A 25,802-nucleotide genomic window follows, 5' to 3' on the forward strand; every position below is an offset into this window, starting at 1 on the left:
CGCTCTCCACCACGCCCCTACCCTATTGTCCTCGTTGTTATTCATCTATCGCGATATTGTATTGTACATACGTTCTATGTTATGTTTGCACATGCTTATGCAATTTTGACGTTGATGTTGTGAATTGACTCTCGCTTTTTTTTATTTTTTTTTTACCTTGTTGCTTTTTTTCCAATTATTATTCATGCCCAGAGGGCTGGATGTAAAAAAGTACTTTGTGCTTACTCCTTTACCCTCGTAAAATAAAATTTCGTTCGTTCGTTCGTTCGTTCGTTCTCTCGCGCGCTAATCTCTCCACTTCATAGTTCGTTCCCTTGGAACATATAGGAACGATAACTCTCATGGCCCATACCATCAACAAGGCAAGCGGCAGACGACAGACTGAGGTGCTGTCTTGTCCCCACTGCCACCACCATGTCACGGGGGGCATTGGCTCGGGATACTATTGAACTGTTGTGCAAAATATTGACGGAAAATGGCATGTCAAAAATCGAAGCGGAGACTTTACGGAAAGCCAAGTTTGACAAACCAGAAGCGGTGAGTTGTAGTTGCGTTGCCAAACTAAACAGCTCAATGTTCTGATTCTGGCTTGGTGAAACCGGAGACACTAATAGATCATTAGTGTATATGGTCAGCAAGGAATTTGCTTTACCCTTGGGCCATTCTGTCATGGACCGTCTCGAGTCGCGCCGTCTCATTATGAAATACAGAAATTTATAAATCTTTCTTGTTTTCTCTCTCTCTCTCTCTCTCTCTCTCTCTCTCTCTCTCTTTCTTTCTCTAGTTAAGTAGTTTCATGCGCTGTCCCAGGTCTGCTGCGACTGGCCACTTTGACACTGCAACGTTGCAACGTATCTGATCCAGATCCAGATCCAGATATATCTTACTGTAATGTAACAGTATAAGCAACAGTTAAGCGACATAAGGATGGGTAACGGAAAAAAAACCCACACTGATCTTGGCCTCTGTGAAGCAACCATGCAAATTTATCAGATGAACTGTTCTTATTCCAGTTAAGTTGCATTTATCATGGCTGATTTATGCTCTGTGTGTGTATGTGTGTGTCTGTGTGTGTGTGTGTCTGTGTGTGTGTGTTTAGGGAAGGTAATAATAATAAAAGCAAAATAATATTACATTAAAATCATGGTTTGCAAACTACTGAAAGAAAGTATTATTTCTTTTTTATTATAATATATATCCACACACACACACTGACTGTGGTGATGATAATATGTGATGATGTGTGATAACTGTGGTGATGACTATGGTGATGAAGGCGATGGGTCTTGACTGTGGTGATGGTGATGATGTGTGATAACTATGATGATGACTATGGTGATGACGGAAATAGGTTATGACTGTGGTAATGATGATGATCATGATGTGTGATGACTGTGATGATGACTGTGGTGATGATGACAGTGTATGATGACTGTGGTAGTGACGATGATGTGTGATGACTATGATGTTGACTGTAGTAATAATGATGATGTGTTATGACAGTTGATGACTGTGCTGATGATGATGATGTGTGATGATGTGCAGTGCGCTCCCCTGTGGCAACTCCTGTTGGAGCTGATCCTCTTCTGTCAGCATGGGAGGATGGGGAGGAAGGGATGCTCCTCCCATATCACCATGACAGCAGGTAGCCACCACCTATGCTTCTCTCTCATCATGGCATGGTGATCGTGATGAAGTGCCATTGACCAGGCTGGGGAACTCTCAGTAGCTCTATTTTTGGTGGAAGAGCAATTGATTTCGCAGGGGAACAAATTTTTTCAGAGGAAAATACTAAACTAAACCTCGTAAAAACCTCTTAAAAATTACTTATGCCCCAGCACTCCACCAGGGGTGGACCCCGGCAGATTTTCAAAGAAAACTCTCCTGGACAATTCCCCAGCCTAACATGTAGACATAATTTTTTAAAAATCTCTTCCTTTTTACTGCTGTGTGTACCTGGAACAAGTGTTATGAGTCCATGGAAAGTGTGTGTGTGTGTGTGTGTGTGTGTGTGTGTGTGAGTACATTTATATACATGCATGTGCAAAAACATATGTACATCTTTCTTCACACATGTGTCGATATGTATGTGTGCAGGAATGCGTTCGTGTGTGTGTGTGTGTGTGTGTGTGTGTGTGTGTGCAGGTTTGGTATGTGAGATGTGACATACTGGTGTGTGAGTGACCAGGTGTGTGATGTGAGATGAAACACACTTGTGTATGTGACCAGGTGTGCTATGTGAGAAGTAAGTCTCTGATGAGATACAACTAACTGTTATGTGTGTGACCAGGTGTGCTATGTGAGATGTAGCTCAATGTTGTGTGTGTATGACCAGGTGTGCTGTGTGGCATGTAACTCATTGTTGTGTGTGTGTGACCAGGTGTGCTATGTGAGATGTGCTATGTGAGATGTAGCTCATTGTTGTGTGTGTGTGACCAGGTGTGTTGTGTGAGTTGTAACCCACTGTTATGTGTGTGTGTGATCAGATGTACTATGTGAGGTGTAAGTCAATGTTTTGTGTGTGTGTGACAGAGGACAAGGTGCACTACGTGAAGCGGGAGATGCAGAAGCGGGGGTACCTGTCTCGCAGATTTGCAGAGCTGTCGGTGGCCATGACAGGGGGCAGTCGTGAGGTGCTGCTGGCAATGGCCTGGCTGCTGAACAGGGAGTCTGTGCTGACTGGCTTCATGGACCTCCGCTCTGCCCCTGTCAGTGATGATGTCCTCGCCCTGTATCAGGTGGGTGTTGTTGTTGTTGTTGTTGTTGTCATCACAGTTCATCTGTGCTGTCATCAGCTTCATGGACCTCCGCTCTGCCCCTGTCAGTGATGATGTCCTCGCCCTGTATCAGGTGGGTGTTGTTGTTGTTGTTGTTGTTGTTGTTGTCATCACAGTTCATCTGTGCTGTCATCATCAGCTTCATGGACCTCCGCTCTGCCCCTGTCAGTGATGATGTCCTCGCCCTGTATCAGGTGGGTGTTGTTATTGTTGTTGTTGTTGTTGTTGTTGTTGTCATCACAGTTCATCTGTGCTGTCATCATCAGCTTCATGGACCTCCGCTCTGCCCCTGTCAGTGATGATGTCCTCGCCCTGTATCAGGTGGGTGTTGTTATTGTTGTTGTTGTTGTTGTTGTTGTTGTCATCACAGTTCATCTGTGCTGTCATCATCAGCTTCATGGACCTTCGCTCTGCCCCTGTCAGTGATGATGTCTTCACCCTGTATCAGGTGGGTGTTGTTATTGTTGTTGTTGTTGTTGCTGTTGTTGTTGTCATTGTCATCACAGTTCATCTGTGCTGTCATCATCAGCTTCATGGACCTTCGCTCTGCCCCTGTCAGTGATGATGTCTTCGCCCTGTATCAGGTGGGTGTTGTTATTGTTGTTGTTGTTGTTGTTGTTGTCATCACAGTTCATCTGTGCTGTCATCATCAGCTTCATGGACCTTCGCTCTGCCCCTGTCAGTGATGATGTCTTCGCCCTGTATCAGGTGGGTGTTGTTGTTGTTGTTGTTGTTGTTGTTGTTGTTGTTGTCATCACAGTTCATCTGTGCTGTCATCATCAGCTTCATGGACCTTCGCTCTGCCCCTGTCAGTGATGATGTCTTCGCCCTGTATCAGGTGGGTGTTGTTATTGTTGTTGTTGTTGTTGTTGTTGTTGTCATCACAGTTCATCTGTGCTGTCATCATCAGCTTCATGGACCTCCGATCATTGCTGACCAGTGATGATGTCAGTGACATCGTGTCACTTCATGAAGTGTGTTCAGTGATGATGTCAGTGACATCGTGTCACTTCATGAAGTGTGTTCAGTGATGATGTCAGTGACATCCTGTCGCTTCATGAAGTGTGTTCAGTGATGATGTCAGTGACATCCTGTCGCTTCATGAAGTGTGTTCAGTGATGATGTCAGTGACATCCTGTCGCTTCATGAAGTGTGTTCAGTGATGATGTCAGTGACATCCTGTCGCTTCATGAAGTGTGTTCAGTGATGATGTCAGTGACATCCTGTCGCTTCATGAAGTGTGTTCAGTGATGATGTCAGTGACATCCTGTCGCTTCATGAAGTGTGTTCAGTGATGATGTCAGTGACATCCTGTCGCTTCATGAAGTGTGTTCAGTGATGATGTCAGTGACATCCTATCGCTTCATGAAGTGTGTTCAGTGATGATGTCAGCGACATCCTGTCACTTCATGAAGTGTGTTCAGTGATGATGTCAGTGACATCCTGTCACTTCATGAAGTGTGTTGCCATCATTGTCATTCTCATCATCATCATGTTTCATCAGTGCTTGTTGTTATTACTGAGTCCATGGACACACACATACTACACACACACGCATACACACACACACACACTCTTAAACTGATATTCATCCTTGGGATTCGAAGATGACCATGACTTCAGTGTCAGATGGAGGATCTGTGACTGTGGGTTGGGAACTGACTGGTGAGGCCAGTCTGGACCCAGAAAGATCGCCCACATGTGGGACGTGTTTGTGTGTAGGTGGTGCTCCAGTGGAAAGTAAGGTGCTTGTGTCTTACGCATGGTGTAACTGTGATTGAGACAGCCAGAAAGGCAGACAACTAAAGGGACAGAGGAGGTTGGATGCCAGTTGTGGTCTGTGAGACTATGGGATAGATAGACAGAAAGGTTGATTTAATAATGAATGTGTTTTCATCAGGTGCAATAGCCGAATGGTTTAAGTGTTGGACTTTCAATCTCAGGGTCCCAGGTTCGAATCTTGGTGACGGCGCCTGGTGGGTAAAGGGTGGAGATTTTTCCAATTTCCAAGGTCAGCATATGTGCAGACCTACTAGTGCCTGAACCCCTTTCGTGTGTATACACACGCAGAAGATCAAATACGCACATTAAAGATCCTGTAATCCATGTGAGCGTTCGATGGGTTATGGAAACAAAAACATACCCAGCATGCACACCTCTGAAAATGGAGTATGGCTGCCAACAAGAAGGGAGGGGCGGGGGGGTAAATAATAATAATAAGAAGAAGAAAGGTCATACACATAAAATGTTACATGTCTGACTTGAGTGTGTATGTGTGCATGCTTGAAATGTGATTGAATGACACAGGAAATGAATGATGAGTGCCCAGTGGCAGCCATCAGTCAGCTCTACCCAGGTAGACAGCCTGTCGTGCAAGTGACCCCGTGTTTGTAAAGCGCTTAGAGCTTGGTCTCGGACCGAGGATAGGCACTATATAAGTATCCATATCAATGAATTACTCATCTCTGTTTTTTTTCCCGTTTGCTAACAATTTGCTTCTCTTTTTTTCATCTTTTTATTTTTTTTGCTTTAGTCTCCCAAAAGGGCAAGGGCTGAAAGTAATTTAAAAAAAGAAAAAAAAAAGAAAAAAGCCTGTTGCCTTGTCCACTTTTTACTTTGGTAAAAAAGAATTGGGTTGTCTCTCATCAGTGTGTGTGTGTGTTGTGTGTGTGTGTTTTGTGTGTGTGTGTGTTTGTGTGTGTGTGTGTGTGTGTGGTGTGTGTGTTGTGTGTGTGTGTGTGTGTGTGTGCTCTTGCATGCTTTTGTGTGTGTGTGTGTGTGTGTGTGTGTGTGTGTGCATTTATCTGTTTTGGTTAAGTGCTCAGAGCCCTATTTTGAGAATAGGAGCTGTATGAATTCAGATTATTATCATTAGTATTATTGTTATTATTACTATTATTATTACTATCATTATTAGTAATTATTAATATTGTTATTCTTATTGTTATTATTATGATGTTATTATTATCAGGATTATTATTGTTGTTGTTGTGTTGTCCCCCAGAGTGAGGGTGGAGAGGAGGTGGTGCAGGGGGTGGGGTGGGGGGAGGGAGGAGGAGTGAGGAGTGCAGTGCAGCGAGTGCAGCAGATGCTGGTGCTGAACAGCCGGCTGAAGATGAGGCTGAGGCTGCTGCATGCCTCCCAGCAGCACTGGGCCAACCTCACACACAAGGTGTGTTGTGCTGTGTTGTAATGCCATGTTTTGTGATGTAATGTACAGAGATGCCAACCGTTAGGATTTCGCCATACTTTGTTACGCTTGAGTTTGTTCCGACATTAAGCCAATGTCAAAACTGCTCCAACGAGTTTGTTGTCAACTAGACAGCATGGTCACATGCTTTCTTGTTGTAATTTTACCAGAATTTCTAGACCAATCGATCACGAGGTCAGGGCCATCAATACTAACCTTGGTTCACTTGATGATGCTGCGTGTGTGGTTACATTGAAACAACATTGGCTGGACCAGTCAACTTAATCATAGCAGTTACTCCATGTTGCAGGTAGGCCCAAGTGTTTGTCTGCCTTGTAGATAAAATGTACATTTGCTGATGATTTGAAATGTTCCTTCCAAATTTCCTTATTGTTCCTGCAAACACTTGACACAGGTTGGCATCTCTGGATGTATTGTGTTGTGTTGTATTGTGTTGTGTTGTGATGCATTGTGTTGTATTGTGATGTATGTGTTGTGATGTATTTTGTTGTGATGTGTTTTGTTGTGATGTATTGTATTGTGTTGTGTTGTGACAAGTTGTGTTGTGATGTATTGTGGTGTGTTGTATTGTGATGTGTTGTGTTGTGATGTATTGTGATGTGTTGTATTGTGTTGTGATATACTGTGATGTGTTGTATTGTTATGTGTTTTTTTTCTATTGTGTTGTGATGTGTTGTATTGTGATGTGTTGTATTATATTGTGTTGTGAAGTATTGTGTTGTAATGTGTTGTGATGTATTGTGATGTGTTGTATTATATTATGATGCCATGTATTGTGATGTGATGTGTTGTGTTGTGATGTGTTTTCTCATATGGTATTGTGTTGTGATGTATTTTGTTATACTGGATTGTGTTATGATGTATTGTGTTGTATTATGTTCTGATGTATTTTATTATAATGTGCTGTGGTGTATTGTATTGCCTTGTGATGTATTGTGTTGTGTTATGTTCTGTTTTATTGTATTGTATTGTGCTTTGATGTGTTGTGTTGTTTTATATTGTGTTGTCTTGTGTTGGGATGTATTGTGTTACATTGTGTTGTGATATATTGTATTGATGACAGAGTGATGTGGTGTGTTGATGTTCAGATCCATGGTGACAGTGATGTGATGTGACGTGTTGATGTTCAGATCCATGGTGGCAGTGACATGTTGATGTTCAGATCCATGGTGACAGTGATGTGGTGTGTTGATGTTCAGATCCATGGTGACAGTGGTGTGGTGTGTTGATGTTCAGATCCATGGTGACAGTGATGTGATGTGACGTGTTGATGTTCAGATCCATGGTGGCAGTGATGTGACGTGTTGATGTTCAGATCCATGGTGACAGTGGTGTGGTGTGTTGATGTTCAGATCCATGGTGACGGTGGTGTGGTGTGTTGATGTTCAGATCCATGGTGACAGTGATGTGATGTGTTGATGTTCAGATCCATGGTGATGTGTTGATGTTCAGATCCATGGTGACAGAGTGATGTGATGTGTTGATGTTCAGATCCATGGTGACAGAGTGATGTGATGTGTTGATGTTCAGATCCATGGTGACAGTGATGTGATGTGTTGATGTTCAGATCCATGGTGACAGTGATGTGGTGTGTTGATGTTCAGATCCATGGTGACAGTGATGTGATGTGTTGATGTTCAGATCCATGGTGACAGTGATGTGGTGTGTTGATGTTCAGATCCATGGTGACAGTGATGTGTTGATGTTCAGATCCAGGGTGATAGTGACATGTTGATGTTCAGATCCATGGTGGCAGTGACGTGTTGATGTTCAGATCCATGGTGACAGTGATGTGTTGTGTTGATGTTCAGATCCATGGTGACAGTGATGTGGTGTGTTGATGTTCAGATCCATGGTGACAGTGATGTGGTGTGTTGATGTTCAGATCCATGGTGACAGTGATGTGGTGTGTTGATGTTCAGATCCATGGTGACAGTGACATGTTGATGCTCAGATCCATGGTGACAGTGATGTGGTGTGTTGATGTTCAGATCCATGGTGACAGTGATGTGGTGTGTTGATGTTCAGATCCATGGTGACAGTGGTGTGGTGTGTTGATGTTCAGATCCATGGTGACAGTGGTGTGGTGTGTTGATGTTCAGATCCGTGGTGACAGTGATGTGATGTGACGTGTTGATGTTCAGATCCATGGTGGCAGTGATGTGACGTGTTGATGTTCAGATCCATGGTGACAGTGGTGTGGTGTGTTGATGTTCAGATCCATGGTGACGGTGGTGTGGTGTGTTGATGTTCAGATCCATGGTGACAGTGATGTGATGTGTTGATGTTCAGATCCATGGTGATGTGTTGATGTTCAGATCCATGGTGACAGAGTGATGTGATGTGTTGATGTTCAGATCCATGGTGACAGAGTGATGTGATGTGTTGATGTTCAGATCCATGGTGACAGTGATGTGATGTGTTGATGTTCAGATCCATGGTGACAGTGATGTGGTGTGTTGATGTTCAGATCCATGGTGACAGTGATGTGTTGATGTTCATATCCAGGGTGATAGTGACATGTTGATGTTCAGATCCATGGTGGCAGTGACGTGTTGATGTTCAGATCCATGGTGACAGTGATGTGTTGTGTTGATGTTCAGATCCATGGTGACAGTGATGTGGTGTGTTGATGTTCAGATCCATGGTGACAGTGATGTGGTGTGTTGATGTTCAGATCCATGGTGACAGTGACATGTTGATGCTCAGATCCATGGTGACAGTGATGTGGTGTGTTGATGTTCAGATCCATGGTGACAGTGATCTGTTGATGTTCAGATCCATGGTGACAGTGACATGTTGATGTTCAGATCCATGGTGACAGTGATGTGGTGTGTTGATGTTCAGATCCATGGTGACAGTGATGTGTTGATGTTCAGATCCATGGTGACAGTGACAGTGATGTGTTGATGTTCAGATCCATGGTGACAGTGACATGTTGATGTTCAGATCCATGGAGACAGTGATGTGTTGATGTTCAGATCCATGGAGACAGTGATGTGTTGATGTTCAGATCCATGGTGACAGTGATGTGATGTGTTGATGTTCAGATCCATGGTGACAGTGATGTGGTGTGTTGATGTTCAGATCCATGGTGACAGTGATGTGGTGTGTTGATGTTCAGATCCATGGTGACAGTGATGTGATGTGTTGATGTTCAGATCCATGGTGACAGTGATGTGATGTGTTGATGTTCAGATCCATGGTGACAGTGATGTGGTGTGTTGATGTTCAGATCCATGGTGACAGTGATGTGGTGTGTTGATGTTCAGATCCATGGTGATAGTGACATGTTGATGTTCAGATCCATGGTGACAGTGATGTGGTTTGTTGATGTTCAGATCTATGGTGACAGTGATGTGATGTGTTGATGTTTGATGTTCAGATCCATGGTGACAGTGATGTGATGTGACGTGTTGATGTTCAGATCCATGGTGACAGTGATGTGTTGATGTTCAGATCCATGGTGACAGTGATGTGGTGTGTTGATGTTCAGATCCATGGTGACAGTGATGTGATGTGTTGATGTTCAGATCCATGGTGACAGTGATGTGATGTGTTATGTTCAGATCCATGGTGACAGTGATGTGGTGTGTTGATGTTCAGATCCATGGTGACAGTGGTGTGTTGATGTACAGATCCATGGTGACAGTGATGTGATGTGTTGATGTTCAGATCCATGGTGACAGTGATGTGGTGTGTTGATGTTCAGATCCATGGTGACAGTGGTGTGATGTGACGTGACATGTTGATGTTCAGATCCATGGTGACAGTGATGTGATGTGGTGATGTTCAGATCCATGGTGACAGTGACATGTTGATGTTCAGATCCATGGTGACAGTGACATGTTGATGTTCAGATCCATGGTGACAGTGATGTGGTGTGTTGATGTTCAGATCCATGGTGACAGTGATGTGACGTGTTGATGTTCAGATCCATGGTGACAGTGATGTGATGTGTTGATGTTCAGATCCATGGTGACAGTGATGTGGTGTGTTGATGTTCAGATCCATGGTGACAGTGGTGTGTTGATGTTCAGATCCATGGTGACAGTGATGTGACGTGTTGATGTTCAGATCCATGGTGACGGTGGTGTGTTGATGTTCAGATCCATGGTGACAGTGATGTGTTGATGTTCAGATCCATGGTGACAGTGGTGTGTTGATGTTCTGATCCATGGTGACAGTGATGTGACGTGTTGATGTTCAGATCCATGGTGACAGTGGTGTGGTGTGTTGATGTTCAGATCCATGGTGACAGTTATGTGATGTGTTGATGTTCAGATCCATGGTGACAGTGATGTGATGTGTTGATGTTCAGATCCATGGTGACAGTGGTGTGATGTGTTGATGTTCAGATCCATGGTGACAGTGATGTGGTGTGTTGATGTTCAGATCCATGGTGATAGTGACATGTTGATGTTCAGATCCATGGTGACAGTGATGTGACGTGTTGATGTTCAGATCCATGGTGACAGTGGTGTGGTGTGTTGATGTTCAGATCCATGGTGACAGTGGTGTGATGTGTTGATGTTCAGATCCATGGTGACAGTGGTGTGGTGTGTTGATGTTCAGATCCATGGTGACAGTGATGTGATGTGTTGATGTTCAGATCCATGGTGACAGTGGTGTGATGTGTTGATGTTCAGATCCATGGTGACAGTGATGTGTTGATGTTCAGATCCATGGTGACAGTGATGTGATGTGTTGATGTTCAGATCCATGGTGACAGTGATGTGATGTGTTGATGTTCAGATCCATGGTGACGGTGATGTGTTGATGTTCAGATCCACAACAGTACGTATGGTGTGTCACTGAACCCTGAGGTGCAACATCTGAGCACAATGCAGACCTACATGTTGAGACATCCGCAGCACTCGGTGAAGGTCAGTGTGTGTGCCAATGTGTGTGCGTGTGTGTGTGTGTGTTGTGAGTGCGTGCATGTGTGTGTGAGTGTGTGTGTCTGTGTGTGTGTTGCAGGTGTGAGGATTGTATGACATGTTGCAGGTGTGTCTGACACGTTGCAGGTGTGTCTGACATGTTGCAGGTGCTGTGGCTGCTGGAGAAGGACAGTGGACGGCTGGAGAACCTGCTGACGTGGGAGGAGAAGAATGCTGTGTTCTGGGAGTGGATGGTGAGGGCAGACAGTGACAGTGACTGACAGTGACAGTAACAGACAGTGACTGACAGTGACAGTGACAGAAAGTGACATTGACGGGCAGTGACAGTGACAGAAAGTGACATTGACAGGCAGTGACAGTGACAGAAAGTGACATTGACGGGCAGTGACAGTGACAGAAAGTGGCAGGCAATGACAGTAACAGACAGTGACAATGACAGACAGTGACAGCAACAGAAGGTGACAGTGACAGACAGTGACAGTGACAGGCAGTGACATTGACAGGCAATGACAGTGACAGACAGTGACAATGACAGACAGTGACATTGACAGACAATCACAGTGACAGGCAGTGACAGTGACAGGCGGTGACAGTGACATAAATTGACATTGATGGGCAGTGACAGTGACAGAAAGTGGCAGGCAATGACAGTAACAGACGCTGATAGACAGTGACATTGACCGACAGTGACAGCAACAGAAGGTGACAGTGACAGGCAATGACAGTGACAGGCAATGACAGTGACAGGCAGTGGCAGTGACAGACAGTGACAGTGACAGAAAGTGACAGTGACAGAAGGTGACAGTGACAGGCAATGACAGTGACAGGCAATGACAGTGACAGGCAATGACAGTGACAGACAGTGACAGGCAATGACAGTGACAGGCAGTGACAGTGACAGGCAGTGGCAGTGACAGGCAATGACAGTGACAGGCAGTGGCAGTGACAGAATGTGACAGTGACAGGCAATGACAGTGACAGGCAATGACAGTGACAGAAAGTGACAGTGACAGAAGGTGGCAGTGACAGGCAATGACAGTGACAGGCAATGACAGTGACAGAAAGTGACAGTGACAGAAGGTGGCAGTGACAGGCAATGACAGTGACAGGCAATGACAGTGACAGAAAGTGACAGTGACAGGCAGTGGCAGTGACAGGCAGTGACAGTGACAGGCAATGACAGTGACAGAAAGTGGCAGTGACAGAAAGTGACAGTGACAGACAGAGATGCCAACTGTTATGATTTCAGTGTATTTTGTTCCGACGTTAGACCAATGTCAAAATTGTTCTGATGAGTTCACTTTCAATCTCATAGCATGGTCACATGCTTTCCTGTCGTAACATTACCCAGACGCTCTAGGCTTATCAATCATGAGGCCAGGGCAATAACTACTATACTTGGTCTCACATGATGATGCTAAGTTAATCGTGTGCATGTTAACATTGAAACAGCATTGAGTGGACCAGTCAGCTTAATAGTTTGGCAGAACAAGAGAGAACGTGGCTAAATCAAGTTGTGTCTCGGTCAAACAGCGTCTTTGGCCGTTTGCCTTTGTGGCTTGGAGTCCGAGTGTTCCTACCAAATTCAAAGTGTTCCTACCAAATTCAAAATGTTCCTACCAAATTCAAAGTGTTCCTACCAAATTCAGAATGTTCCTACCAAATTCAAAGTGTTCCTACCAAATTCAAAATGTTCCTACCTACCAAATTCAAAATGTTCCTACCAAATTCAAAATGTTCCTACCAAATTTCCTGATTGTTCCTACAAACACTTGACAGGGATTGGCATCTCTGTTCATTGAACAGCCACAGAGCTATAACGCAGGTTTGATCAGCACTGCTGTCAGTGACAACTGATGACTGAAATTTCAGTTTTCAGTTTATCAAGTTCGGACAAATCCATATACGTTGCACCACATCTGCTAGGCAGATGCCTCACCAGCAGTACAACCCAACACTCTGTGCTGAATTTTCTGCGCTAAATGAAGGAGAACTCTTAAGATTAATTTGATGTATACTGACTTAATGTCAAGTGAAGTTATCTGACTGGCCTAGTTTTAGTCTGACAGTCATTTTGAACAACAGAGTTGTCCCTGGCAACAGTTGTGTAGCACAATCCACATGTGTGTGTGTGACTGAAGCCAGACTGAATGACTCAGGGGGAAAAGAGTGAGTGTCTAAAGGTGCTTTCAGTTGGCTGTGCCCGGGTAGGCAGCCTGTTGTGCTGATAACTGTGTGAAGTTCTTTGAGATTGGTCCCTGCTGCTGTATAAGTATGCATATCAGTCAGTCAGTATCAATCAAAATCAAGTAAAAGGTGCTATTTGTACTTAGTTATGTGTACAATGATGATAATAGTTTTATTCATGTAGTTGTTATGTGTACAATGATGATAATAATTTTATTTATGTAGTAGTTATTTGTACAGTGATGATGATAATTTTATTCATGTAGTAGTTGTGTGTACAATAATGATAATAATTTTATTCATGTAGTACCTAATGAAATGATTTTGCTCTAAGCACTTTTCAACAGTTACCAAAAAAAAGAAAAGTTCATCAGAATATGCAGGTTGGTCCAACATGACTGGATGTCTGATATGTCTGTGCTGATTTGTTCTGGGGAAGCTGATTTCTGCATTTGTTTGTCGTCAGCAAGTGTGTGGTGAGTGACGGACTGTTCTTTGAAAATGTGGTCCATCTTTCCTGCTGAAGTCACCCTCAGTGGAAAGCAAACAACAGTGACCCATTTCTTGCCAAAATGTTGTGATTTTTACACTAGGAAACAAAGAACCTGTGTCACATTTGTCAGAAAGTGTGTGGCAAGCTTGTTTGTGAAAAGTGTGTCATACTTGAATGGATGTATAAATATGTATGGATAACCTTTTATATAAACGCAGCCAGCTATCAGTGTGGGAGTTGTGAGTGTCAATCTGTGTTATTATGATGATCCTGATTATCATCATTACTGTTATCATTATCATTATCATCATCATTTTTATTAGTAGTAGTAGTAGTAGTATCATTATTTTTTTATATAAATAATTATTGTTATTATTATTATAGTCAGCAGCAGTGAAGTGGCAGGCTGAAGGTGTGTGTATAATGTATTAACTCACTCCGCACAAGTAGTTTTCTCCCTTGCTTTCCCCCGCAGACGACCCATTTGTTAGGGTTAGGAAAAAAATCACAAAAAATACAAAACACAAAGTAACTGAATGAAACTCCCTGTACTTGACCCACTGACCCCTCTTCTAACGTCGTGGTACGCCCACCCTCTCCCTCTCTTCACAGCTCTCAGAAGCTGAATCACTGTCAGTACTTTCTTGCAGGTAGCTTTCTTCACTGCAGATACTTTATTCAACGTCTTCATCATCCTCGTCGCTGTCAAAACCTTCAGTTTGAAGCATTTCAATCACTTTAGCAGCAGTAAAAAGCTGCTGTCATGATCTAGTTTGCTAAAAAAAATTCCACTTGTATCGCCTGCGACACCATTTTTGATTCGTATGCAGATTAGCTTGTCATGTGGGGTACCAAGGTCAACAGTTGGCCAGCAAGTGTATAGTCACGGAAACCTCACAAAGAATCTTTCTGTTTGAACCTTGACACATTCGCCAATGCCCGGTGTAGCTGCGACTTTTATGCTACCCCATGAGGAAAACGTGGACAAATTTTTAATTGTCGAAATCGTTGTAGCGTTCTGTTGTGCAGAACACTACCTTACGTCAGGAACGCTATAGTGTTCCGTCGTCTGGAGTGAGTTAACTTTTATTGTAAAAGCTCCCAGTGTGGAAGTTGTGAGTGTCAGTCTGTGTTATTAGGGTGTTGATTATGATTATGAGGATGATGATGATGATAACTATCATTATTATCATCATCATATCATCATCATCATCATCATCATTATCATAATCGCTAGCAGTGAAGCGACGGACTGGAGGTGTGTTTCAGGGGAGCGTGCTGGAACTCAAACTGCAGCAGATGTACAGCCAGAGCACTGAGGGAGAGGAGGACCGCGGGGCCCCCGACACCCGCACCATCTTCCTGGACCTGCCCCCCAACCTGGGGCTGCAGATTGCATCGTCACGGCGACAGCTGATGGAGAAAATTCTGCACTATGAGTCAGTGCTCAACAGGCTGGAGGATCTGTGGGAATCCAAGGTGTGGTGATGATGGTGGTGGTGATGATTGATGATAATGATGGTGATGATGATGATAGTGGTGGTGATGGTGGTGGTGATGGTGATGGTGATGATAATGATGGTGATGATGATGATAGTGATGGTGGTGGTGGTCATGATGATAGTGGTGATGATTGATGATAGTGATGGTGATGATGATGATAGTGGTGATGATTGATGATAGTGATGGTGATGGTGATGATAATGATGGTGATGATGATGGTGGTGGTGGTGATGGTGGTGGTGATGATGATGATAGTGGTGATGATTGATGATAATGATGGTGATGATGATCATAGTGGTGGTGATGGTGGTGGTGATGATGATGGTGGTGGTGGTGATGATGATGATAGTGGTGATGGTGATGATAATGATGGTGATGATGATGGTGGTGGTGGTGATGATGATAATGATGGTGGTGATGATTGATGATAGTGATGGTGATGATGATGATAGTGGTGATGATGATGATAATGATGGTGGTGGTGATGGTGATGATAGTGGTGATGGTGGTGATGATGGTGGTGGTGATGATTGATGATAATGATGGTGATGATGATCATAGTGATGGTGATGGTGGTGGTGATGATAATGATGGTGGTGATGATAATGATGGTGGTGGTGGTGATGGTGATGATGATGATAGTGATGGTGGTTGTGATGATGGTGATGATGATGATAGTGGTGATGATGATGATGATGATGACGATGATGATAGTGGTGATGATGATGATGATAGTGGTGATGATGATGATGATGATGACGATGATGATAGTGGTGATGATGATGATGATGGTGATGATGATGATAATGGTGATGGTGATGATGATAGGGATGGTAGTGATAGTGGTGGTGGTGATGATGATGGTGGTGATGGTGGTATTGGTGATGGGAGTGGTGATGGTGATGATGGTAGTGATTGTAATGATAGTGATGATAGGTGATGATGGTGATAGGTGATGATAGTGGTGATGATGGTGATAGTGATGATAGGTGATGGTGATGATAGAGATTATGGGATAGTTATTATGATGGTGACAGTGATGATATAATGTGATAATGATGGTGATGATTATGATAATGCTGGTGTTGATGATGGTAATGATAATGGTGGTAATGATAAAGATGGTGATGATACTGATGGTGATAATGATCATCATGATAGTGATAATGATGCTGATGATAATGAGAACAAGAACAAAACAGTGACACCCCCACCTCAACACAAGGTGGAGCGATGGCCTAGCGGTAATGCGTGCAACAAGGAAGTGGCTACAGGTTCAAATCCCACACAGACTTGAATTTTGAATTTTTACATTCCATTCCACTGGACCTTGTGTGATGGTCTGGGCGCTAGTCTTTTGGATGAGATGATAAACTGAGGTCCATGTGCAGCATGTACTTAGCGCACATAAAAGAACCCATGATAACACATAAAAGAACCTGTGATAACACATAAAAGAACCTATGGTAACACATAAAAGAACCTATGATAACAAAAGGGTTGTCCCTGGCAAAATAATGAAGAAAAGTCTGCTTTGATTGGAAACATTCACTTTGGTAGGAAAACATTTTCTTTGATGGGAAAACGTCTGCTTTGATGGGAAAACAAATACACTTCCAGACAGAAAAAGGGAGAGGGGGTGGGGTGCTGTACTGTGGAGACTGACTGTCCCTGGTGAGAGCAGCCCCAATTTCCCTCAGAGAAATCTTTCTGTTGAAAATAATGTGTACATGTTTTGTGACAAAAGAGCAGTACAGTCAGAATATATTACAGAACTCAACTACTTGTTCAGAATCCACTGGTGAAAAATCAATGGCATGTTCAGTGTCACAATGTCCTGGGATCATGTGCATGAATATGACAAATATCTGTGACTGATTTTACTTTTCCATGTGTGTGTGTGTATGCGTGTGTGTGTGTGTGTGTGTGTGTGTGTGTGTGTGTCCATTTCCACCACCTTTTTTCATGTGTCTTAATGTTAATGCACTGACTTTATTGGCGTGACATATGTTGTGTGCGTATGCGTGTGTACATGCATGTGTGTGGGTGTGAGTGTGTGTGTGTGTGCATTTTACTTCTACATACAATTTATTTCTTGGATGTTTTTATATGTATTGTACAATACCTTATGGTCTTAATGTGTGTCTGCATCTGCGTGTGTGTGTGTGCATGCGTGCATGTGTGCATGTATGTGTGGATGTATGTATGTGTGTGTGCGTTTTATTTTACTTGTATATACCATTTATTTGTTTGATGTTTTTATTTGTGAATATTTTTGTGGAATACCCTGTTGTCTTGACGTGTATGTGTGTGTGAGTGGGGGGAGGTTTGTTTTAGTCTATTGTCTAGAGCTGAAGCATCTGCGCTACTAGCTGCAGCCTAGCTCTTCAACCAGAGAGACAGTTTGCCAGACCACACTGTCTTCCTCACCGACTGTCAAACTGTCCCACAAAGCCTCCAGACCAGAGTGGGGGACAAAACCTTGTGGGACATCCTGTCTGAGATGCAGGCCCTAAGCGCCTCAACCACAATGGTCCTGCAGTGGATCCCTTACCAGAGTGGGGGACAAAACCTTGTGGGACATCCTGTCTGAGATGCAGGCCCTAAGTGCCTCAACCACAATGGTCCTGCAGTGGATCCCTTACCAGAGTGGGGGACAAAACCTTGTGGAACATCCTGTCTGAGATGCAGGCCCTAAGTGCCTCAACCACAATGGTCCTGCAGTGGATCCCTTACCAGAGTGGGGGACAAAACCTTGTGTGACATCCAGTCTGAGATGCAGGCCCTAAGTGCCTCAACCACAATGGTCCTGCAGTGGATCCCTTACCAGAGTGGGGGACAAAACCTTGTGTGACATCCTGTCTGAGATGCAGGCCCTAAGTGCCTCAACCACAATGGTCCTGCAGTGGATCCCTTACCAGAGTGGGGGACAAAAGCTTGTGGGACATCCTGTCTGAGATGCAGGCCCTAAGTGCCTCAACCACAATGGTCCTGCAGTGGATCCCTTACCAGAGTGGGGGACAAAACCTTGTGGAACATCCTGTCTGAGATGCAGGCCCTAAGTGCCTCAACCACAATGGTCCTGCAGTGGATCCCTTACCAGAGTGGGGGACAAAATCTTGTGGGACATCCAGTCTGAGATGCAGGCCCTAAGTGCCTCAACCACAATGGCCCTGCAGTGGATCCCCTCTCACTGCAGCATTGCAGGAAATGAAGAGGCAGACAAGCTCTCCAAAGCAGGAAGCAGGCTCACCGAATCTGCCCACCCCCTTAGCTTTAGGGAGGCAAAGACCATCCTGTGCAGCCACTTCAGAAACAGCTGGCGAGAACGACTACATCTGGGAGCAGAGGGCAGCATCCATCCACTGGGTCGAGCTCAGCACGTCATCATCCTCAGACTGCGCACAGGCCACTGCCAGCTTCTCTCCCATCTCTACAAACTTAACATTTCCCACACAGACCAATGTCCATGTGACACCGCTCCTCAAACTCCAGCCCATGTCCTGCAAGATTGCCCTCTACACAGAGAGCTGAGGCGCCAGATCTGGCCCAGTCCTGCAGTGCTCCAGGACAAGTTGTGGACAATGGCTACAGAGCACAAGCAGACTGCGGACTTGTTAACCTACTCTGGACTGACCGTCTGAACATGGCCTGGGAACACTGAAGAAGTCTGTCGTCAACTGTTGGGAATTCTTATTGGACTAGTTTTAATGTCTTTTATGCTGCACATGATCATTTAATGTTGGTGTTTACAAGGAGCCTGTGTACGCACAAGTTAATTTCCATGTAGGTTAATAAAGTGTTTTTGATTTGATTTGATTTGATTCTCATGATGATGGTCTCCATGTTCTCTTGACTGCACTGCGTGAGTAGTGACCAGATGATTTGCAGGAGTCTCTGCAAGGGGATTCTGCTACATAGCAGGGTATGTTGATTGGAGATGGTATTGGACCAGATGATTTGCAGGAGTCTCTGCAGGGGATTCTGCTACATAGCAGGGTATGTTGATTGGAGATGGTATTGGACCAGATGATTTGCAGGAGTCTCTGCAAGGGGATTCTGCTACATAGCAGGGTATGTTGATTGGAGATGGTATTGGACCAGATGATTTGCAGGAGTCTCTGCAAGGGGATTCTGCTACATAGCAGGGTATGTTGATTGGAGATGGTATTGGACCAGATGATTTGCAGGAGTCTCTGCAAGGGGATTTAGCTACATAGCAGGGTATGTTGATTAGGTGAAGTGGTATATGGACAGTAATGATTTGAGGACCTCGCATGGGGATCAGCACATACAGGTATGTTAGTGTGGGACTGGTATTGGACCAGATGATTTGCAGGAGTCTCTGCAAGGGGATTCTGCTACATAGCAGGGTATGTTGATTGGAGATGGTATTGGACCAGATGATTTGCAGGAGTCTCTGCAAGGGGATTCTGCTACATAGCAGGGTATGTTGATTGGAGATGGTATTGGACCAGATGATTTGCAGGAGTCTCTGCAAGGGGATTCTACTACATAGCAGGGTATGTTGATTGGAGATGGTATTGGACCAGATGGTTTGCAGGAGTCTCTGCAAGAGGATTTTACTACATAGCAGGGTATATTTTAAGGTGAAGTCAGGTAATGCGTAAGTAAGAAAGATGAATGTGACCTCCGTCACTGTGTGTCACAGCGCCATACGGTGTCAGAGTGGGACCTGGATCACTTGCTGCAGGACATCAACGCACAGATCTGCCGTCTGCAGGCATCATTGGGCCAACCCCGCCCCCATACCTCCCCCACCCCACCCACCCCACCACTCACGCTGGTGAAGAAAGCACCACCGGGACCCCAGGGGTCTGTGGTTCGTGTCTCCAATGCCATGACTGCTGCCAGGCAGGAGAGAGAGTTACAGGTGTGTGTGCGTGTGTTTGTAATTATGTGTGTGTGTGTGTGTGTGTGTGTGTGTGTGTGTGATCGGGCAAACATGCTTTCACATGTTTGTGTCCATGTTGATGGAAGTGTGTTTTTGTTTGTGTGTAGGATTGCTTTAACCGTTTTTTTATTCACAGAAACAACATAGCATAAGCACATAAACACAAAGAGCATGGGAAGAGCATCAAGCTTGGCTTATTTAACCCTTTCCTGGCCAGAGGTGCAGAGCTAGCTCACTGTACAAACCAGCTGAGCAGCAGTACACTTTTCTCTAAACCAGCTGTGCAGGAGAGGGAAAACTGTGTCACCACCAACCCACTTTCAACTGCTACAACTTCGCTCCTACTCATTTAATCTTCTTCATTCATAACTCATTTTAAAGGGCAAAGAATGCAAATTATGATGAGCATTTTTATTTGTATGAACACATTGAATGAAGTTTGAAATCAGTTGATAAATTTGAAAAAGTATGCACTTTGAGTAGTTTTCACATATTCTTAGTTGTTTTAAACAAAAAATACATTATTTCAAGTGAAAAATGAACACACAGACCAGGAAATACAACTGGAAACATAGACATATCACAATGTAATAAAATGTGCGCACACATATGTGCAGATACGAGAAGAATACACACATACACAGACACAGAGTATTCACAGCAATTCCATCAGGGAAAACACCACCACCACACACACTGTATGTTGCAAAACTGGAAAGTTTCATGGTTCCTTTCACAAATGTCTTTGTACATTATTAAATAATGTATTTGTGTCAATTTGATAAAGCAAAAAAACACACACACAAAAACACACCACATATTTGGAAACACTAACACCACACACACTGCATGTTGCAACATTGGAAGGTTTCATGGTTCCTTTCACAAATGTCTTTGTACATTATTAGATGTCTTTGTGTCACTTGTCAATCATTCTCAACCAGTGTGGCAAATTCTTCTCCACTGTCACTGTCAGCAATCGGCACTCCAGCAGGCGAATTATCTTCTAAAATCATTTGCAATGCCGCCATGGTGTTGTAAACACCCTTTTGTTTGTTTCCTGAAGTGCTGGCCATGCTTTGACTGGAGAAATCTGCTAAATAAATTCGGAAATATTCAACAATGTGTGTCAACTTGTAACTCAAACGTAGAACAGACGTTCCGGAAACGTGCGGTGAACATTTCAAACTTTTGTGGTTTGATGAAAAGAAGAAGGAGCGAGGTTGGTAACTCTGTTGTACAAGTCACTGGTCAGCACCTGAGGCGCTGAAACTACAAGTCGCTGATCGGCACCTGAGGCGCTCAAAGTACAAGTCACTGGTCAGCACCTGAGGCGCTCAAAGTACAAGTCGCTGATCGGCACCTGAGGCGCTCAAAGTACAAGTCACTGGTCAGCACCTGAGGCGCTCAAAGTACAAGTCGCTGATCGGCACCTGAGGCGCTCAAAGTACAAGTCACTGGTCAGCACCTGAGGCGCTCAAAGTACAAGTCGCTGATCGGCACCTGAGGCGCTCAAAGTACAAGTCACTGGTCAGCACCTGAGGCGCTCAAAGTACAAGTCGCTGATCGGCACCTGAGGCGCTCAAAGTACAAGTCACTGGTCAGCACCTGAGGCGCTCAAAGTACAAGTCGCTGATCGGCACCTGAGGCGCTCAAAGTACAAGTCACTGGTCAGCACCTGAGGCGCTCAAAGTACAAGTCGCTGATCGGCACCTGAGGCGCTCAAAGTACAAGTCACTGGTCAGCACCTGAGGCGCTGAAACTACAAGTCGCTGATCGGCATTTGAAGCGTTCAACTAGGAAGTCGCCGATCGGCATCTGAACCATCAAAAGGCTTAAGCCCTACCCAATAAGAAACAAGTAAACACAAAACTTATGCAGAAAAGTTAAAGGAATCAAAGTTGTGTGTAGGATTGTGTGTATTTGAATATGTGTGTGCATGCTGTGTGTACATAGCTTTTCTTTTGTACAAAGACATAAGCAAATGGCTGAAACATACGTCATGTGTGTGTGTGAGAGAAGAGAGACAGAGAGAGAGAGACATGGAAAGCGAACATCTCCATCTAATGTGTGAGCTCTGTAAGGACCAGCATTCACACTCTACTGCTGAATGGCTTTTGTTTTACCTGCGTTCAGCATGCGCTTATTACTGAACACCTGGGCCAGGTTGCATGGGGCGATCTTTGCAGCGCTAAGTTTACTTAGAGTTAAGAATGTTCTTACTGTATGGATTGTAGCATGGAGTTAGGAATATTCTTAACTTCTTGGTTTGTGGGCTGCAACTCCCATGTTCACTGGTAGGTATATGAGTGGGCTTTTACCTGTATGACCGTTTAGACCCCGCCATATAGGCAGCCATACTCCTTTTTTGGGGGTGTGCATACTGGGTATGTTTTTGTTTCAATAACCCACCAAACTGACATGGATCACAGGATCTTTATCGTGGGGTTCAGGCACAAGCAGGTCTGCACATATGTTGACCTGCTGGGAGATCAGAAAAATCTCCACCCTTTACCCATCAGGCGCTGTTACCGAGATTCGAACCCGGGACCCTCAGGTTGAAAGTCCAACATTGCTATTGCGCCCATCAAATTCTTAACAATAAGCAAATTTAGCACTACTAAGTTGGCTCAAGCAACCCACTCCTCTTTTGTTCTGTTGTACAAAACCAAGCACCTTGTGTGTTCCAGTCGGACACGAGATCCCTTCAGGAGGAGATAGACCGTCTTCAGGAAGAGGCTGACCGACTGGAGGGGGATCTGGTGTCGGTCAGGCAACAGTGTGTGACCCAACTGACCGCCATGATGACTGCCGCACTGCCCAACACTGTCTGCATCCTGCCCCCTCACCTCCGCTCCTCTCTTGCCTCTTGAGGGGGTGGGGGGGAGGGGTGTGTGTTGGTTTGTGTGTGTGTGTGTGTGTGTGTATGAGTGAGTGAGTGTGTGTGTATGAGTGAGTGAGTGTGTGTGTGTGTGTGTTTATATGAGTGTGTGTGTGTGTGTGTGTGAAGGAGAAATCTTTGTACTGAAGGTAGGGCCATCCATCTTTCCTTCCCCCTACCCCTCCCCATCAGTTTTACCAAGAAGATATTAAGAGAAAGAATGAAAGATTTTCCTATTGCTGTTTTTGTTGTGATTTTTGCGATACATTTGCTGCTGCTGGTGATAGTATGGATGATGAAAACTCTGCATTTGGATGCCGTAGTTCACAGAGACTCTCTTCGTGTTTTCATTGTTTTATTGGTATTGTGTGAATTGCATGGTAACTGAATCATCCACCGCATTCCATGGGGTACATCATGATGTGTCTGTGCCATACGATTGTTCAGTTACCTTTGATGGGTTTGTTTAAGGATCATTTTGGTTCCTCAACTGTTTGTGTAATGGGATATTATTATGCGTGTCAGCCAAGTTCTTTTTGTCTTTTTAGTGTTTTTCAGCAGACATTTATGCTTGTGCTTATTTTCTTCCAAGTTCCATGTCTCTTTCTACAGTCTCAGAATGATCAGGGTCATTATTGTGTATGCTATTCTGTAGTGTGAAGGCAACACTTTGGTATGTTTACACCTATAGAATCTATGATCTTTGTTTTATTTGTTCTGTTCCAACAATGCTGATTGTGTTTTTTTACTTCCTACTTGCAGGTGATGTGTTCTTTCTTTTCTTTTCCAAAAAAATTTATTCAAAGGTTTATGGAATCAAATGCATTTGTAAAAATAGAATACTGCTGTAAATATTGACCATCAAAAGAACACTGGCAGAACAATAAATATTCATCAGCACATCGTTTTTTTAAAGCTGTGTTCTTTCTGTTGGTTTCCTTGTACTAATAGGGACTACAATCTTGAATTTGTTTGCCTGGATTTTGTGCCGGTCTTGTTTTCTTAGAGGGGACAAATGCTTTGTTTCTGTCTCTCAACTCTGGTCTTTGTTTCCTTGTTCTGGTAGGTACTGGAGCCTTTGTGGTTGTTCCCCAGTATCTATGAGGGTGATACTCATCCTCTCCCCACCCCCTACTCTAGTTTCCATTCTGTTCCAGCGCATTATTTGTCTGTTTTAGTGATGTCATTCCACTCCTGTGTTCACTTCCCGCCAGCATTTCTTGTTAGAAAGGACATGTCAGAAGAAAGGAAAGCCAGTTATGAATGGACAACAACAAGGACACCAGCATTGGCACGATGCTGACGTGTGCGTATGCGTGTGTGTGTGTGATCTTCCTCATTTCTTCTGTTGTACAACATGTATTGCTGTATGTGTGTGGTTCCTTGGGAGGTGCTGAGAGCCCAGAAAATGGGGAGTACTATATGGGCCATACATGTGCTGTGTGCCATTGTTATTACCGTTAACTCTGTCAACACACTCCACCTTCCTTGAACCTGTTCACAAGCCTTGCAACACACATGACAGAAGCACACTGACATTGTTTTAGAAGACACATGTTTATTTCATGCCTTGACACAAAACACAGCAGGATGCAAGCTGAATGTCACAGGAAAGAATTCCTCAGTCCATGAATGAATCAATCATCACTAAAAATAAAACCCCATAAAGATCATAACATTCCTTTGAACAAATTGTGATAGTCAAAACTTAGCTGAGCCATGAAAAAAAAAGTAAGAACATAGCATAATACATAAAGGAATAAGTCTAAATAAAACAACAACAAAAACAAACACAGTGTACAGACTGAGAACAAACCCTAGATCGCATGCTGCAGGACACTTTGGGGCAGTTGTTGTGCCAGACAATAGGCAAATATGGGGGGGGGGAACAACAGACAGCACCAATGGAAATGCCGTGACAGAAATTGTGGTCCACTTCAGCACACAAAATGTGCTGGGCTTGATGCTGTCTGGTAGCTTCACATAAATACAACTGGTGTTATACTAATGTACTGTGTTCGACCATACAAAGAACTGGTGTTCCATCAAGGGTACACTGACCACACATAGAACTAATGTTCCATCAATGGTACAATTACCACACATAGAACTAGTGTTCCATCAATGGTACACTGACCACACATAGAACTAGTGTTCCATCAATGGTACAATTACCACACAAAGAACTGGTGTTCCATCAATGGCACACTGACCACACAAAGAACTGGTGTTCCATCAATGGCACACTGACCACACATAGAACTAGTGTTCCATCAATGGTACAATTACCACACACAGAACTGGTGTTCTACCAATGGCACACTGTTTGACCACACATAGAACTGGTGTTCTAACAAGGTACACAAACCACACATAGAACTGGAGTTCTACCAATGGTTCTCTGACCTTACATAGAACTGGTCTTCTATTAATGGTATACTAACCATACATAGAACTGGTATTCTACCAATGGCACACTGATCACATAACTGGTGTTCTACCAATGGTACACTGACCATATACAGAACTGGTGTTCTATCAATGGTACGCTGACCATAAATAGAACCAGTGTTCTGCCAATGTACACTGACCATAAATAGAACCAGTGTTCTATCAAGGGTACAGACCATAAATAGAACCAGTGTTCTATCAAGGGTACAGACCATAAATAGAACCAGTGTTCTATCAAGGGTACACTGACCATAAATAGAACCAGTGTTCTATCAAGGGTACAGACCATAAATAGAACCAGTGTTCTATCAAGGGTACACTGACCATAAATAGAACCAGTGTTCTATCAAGGAAACACTGACCATAAATAGAACCAGTGTTCTATCAAGGGTACAGACCATAAATAGAACCAGTGTTCTATCAATTTACACTGGCCATACACAGAACTGGTGTTCTATCAATGGCACAGTTTTACCATAGATA

The 25,802-nt window shown here is 43.9% G+C and overlaps 1 protein-coding gene across 2 annotated transcripts; it reads left to right on the plus strand.

The window, feature by feature from the left end:
- Positions 1–352: 352 nt before the first annotated feature.
- Positions 353–24,143, plus strand: LOC143296104 (tubulin epsilon and delta complex protein 1-like). Of its 2 annotated transcripts, XM_076607877.1 has the most exons (9): positions 353–537; positions 1,546–1,645; positions 2,533–2,738; positions 5,782–5,949; positions 10,776–10,874; positions 11,036–11,122; positions 14,839–15,048; positions 19,745–19,966; positions 22,678–24,143. In XM_076607877.1, the coding sequence occupies exons 1-9, from the start codon at positions 415–417 to the stop codon at positions 22,858–22,860; spliced, it is 1,398 nt and encodes a 465-aa protein (XP_076463992.1). In that variant the 5' UTR covers positions 353–414; the 3' UTR covers positions 22,861–24,143. The 2 variants fall into 2 exon arrangements, with proteins under 2 accessions (XP_076463992.1, XP_076463993.1); XM_076607878.1 differs by lacking the exons at positions 353–537; positions 1,546–1,645; positions 2,533–2,738 and adding an exon at positions 2,772–3,098 and having other exon boundaries at positions 22,678–24,140.
- Positions 24,144–25,802: the final 1,659 nt, after the last annotated feature.

This window comes from Babylonia areolata, chromosome 21, assembly GCF_041734735.1.
Source record: "Babylonia areolata isolate BAREFJ2019XMU chromosome 21, ASM4173473v1, whole genome shotgun sequence".
Lineage (NCBI taxonomy): Eukaryota > Metazoa > Mollusca > Gastropoda > Neogastropoda > Buccinidae > Babylonia > Babylonia areolata.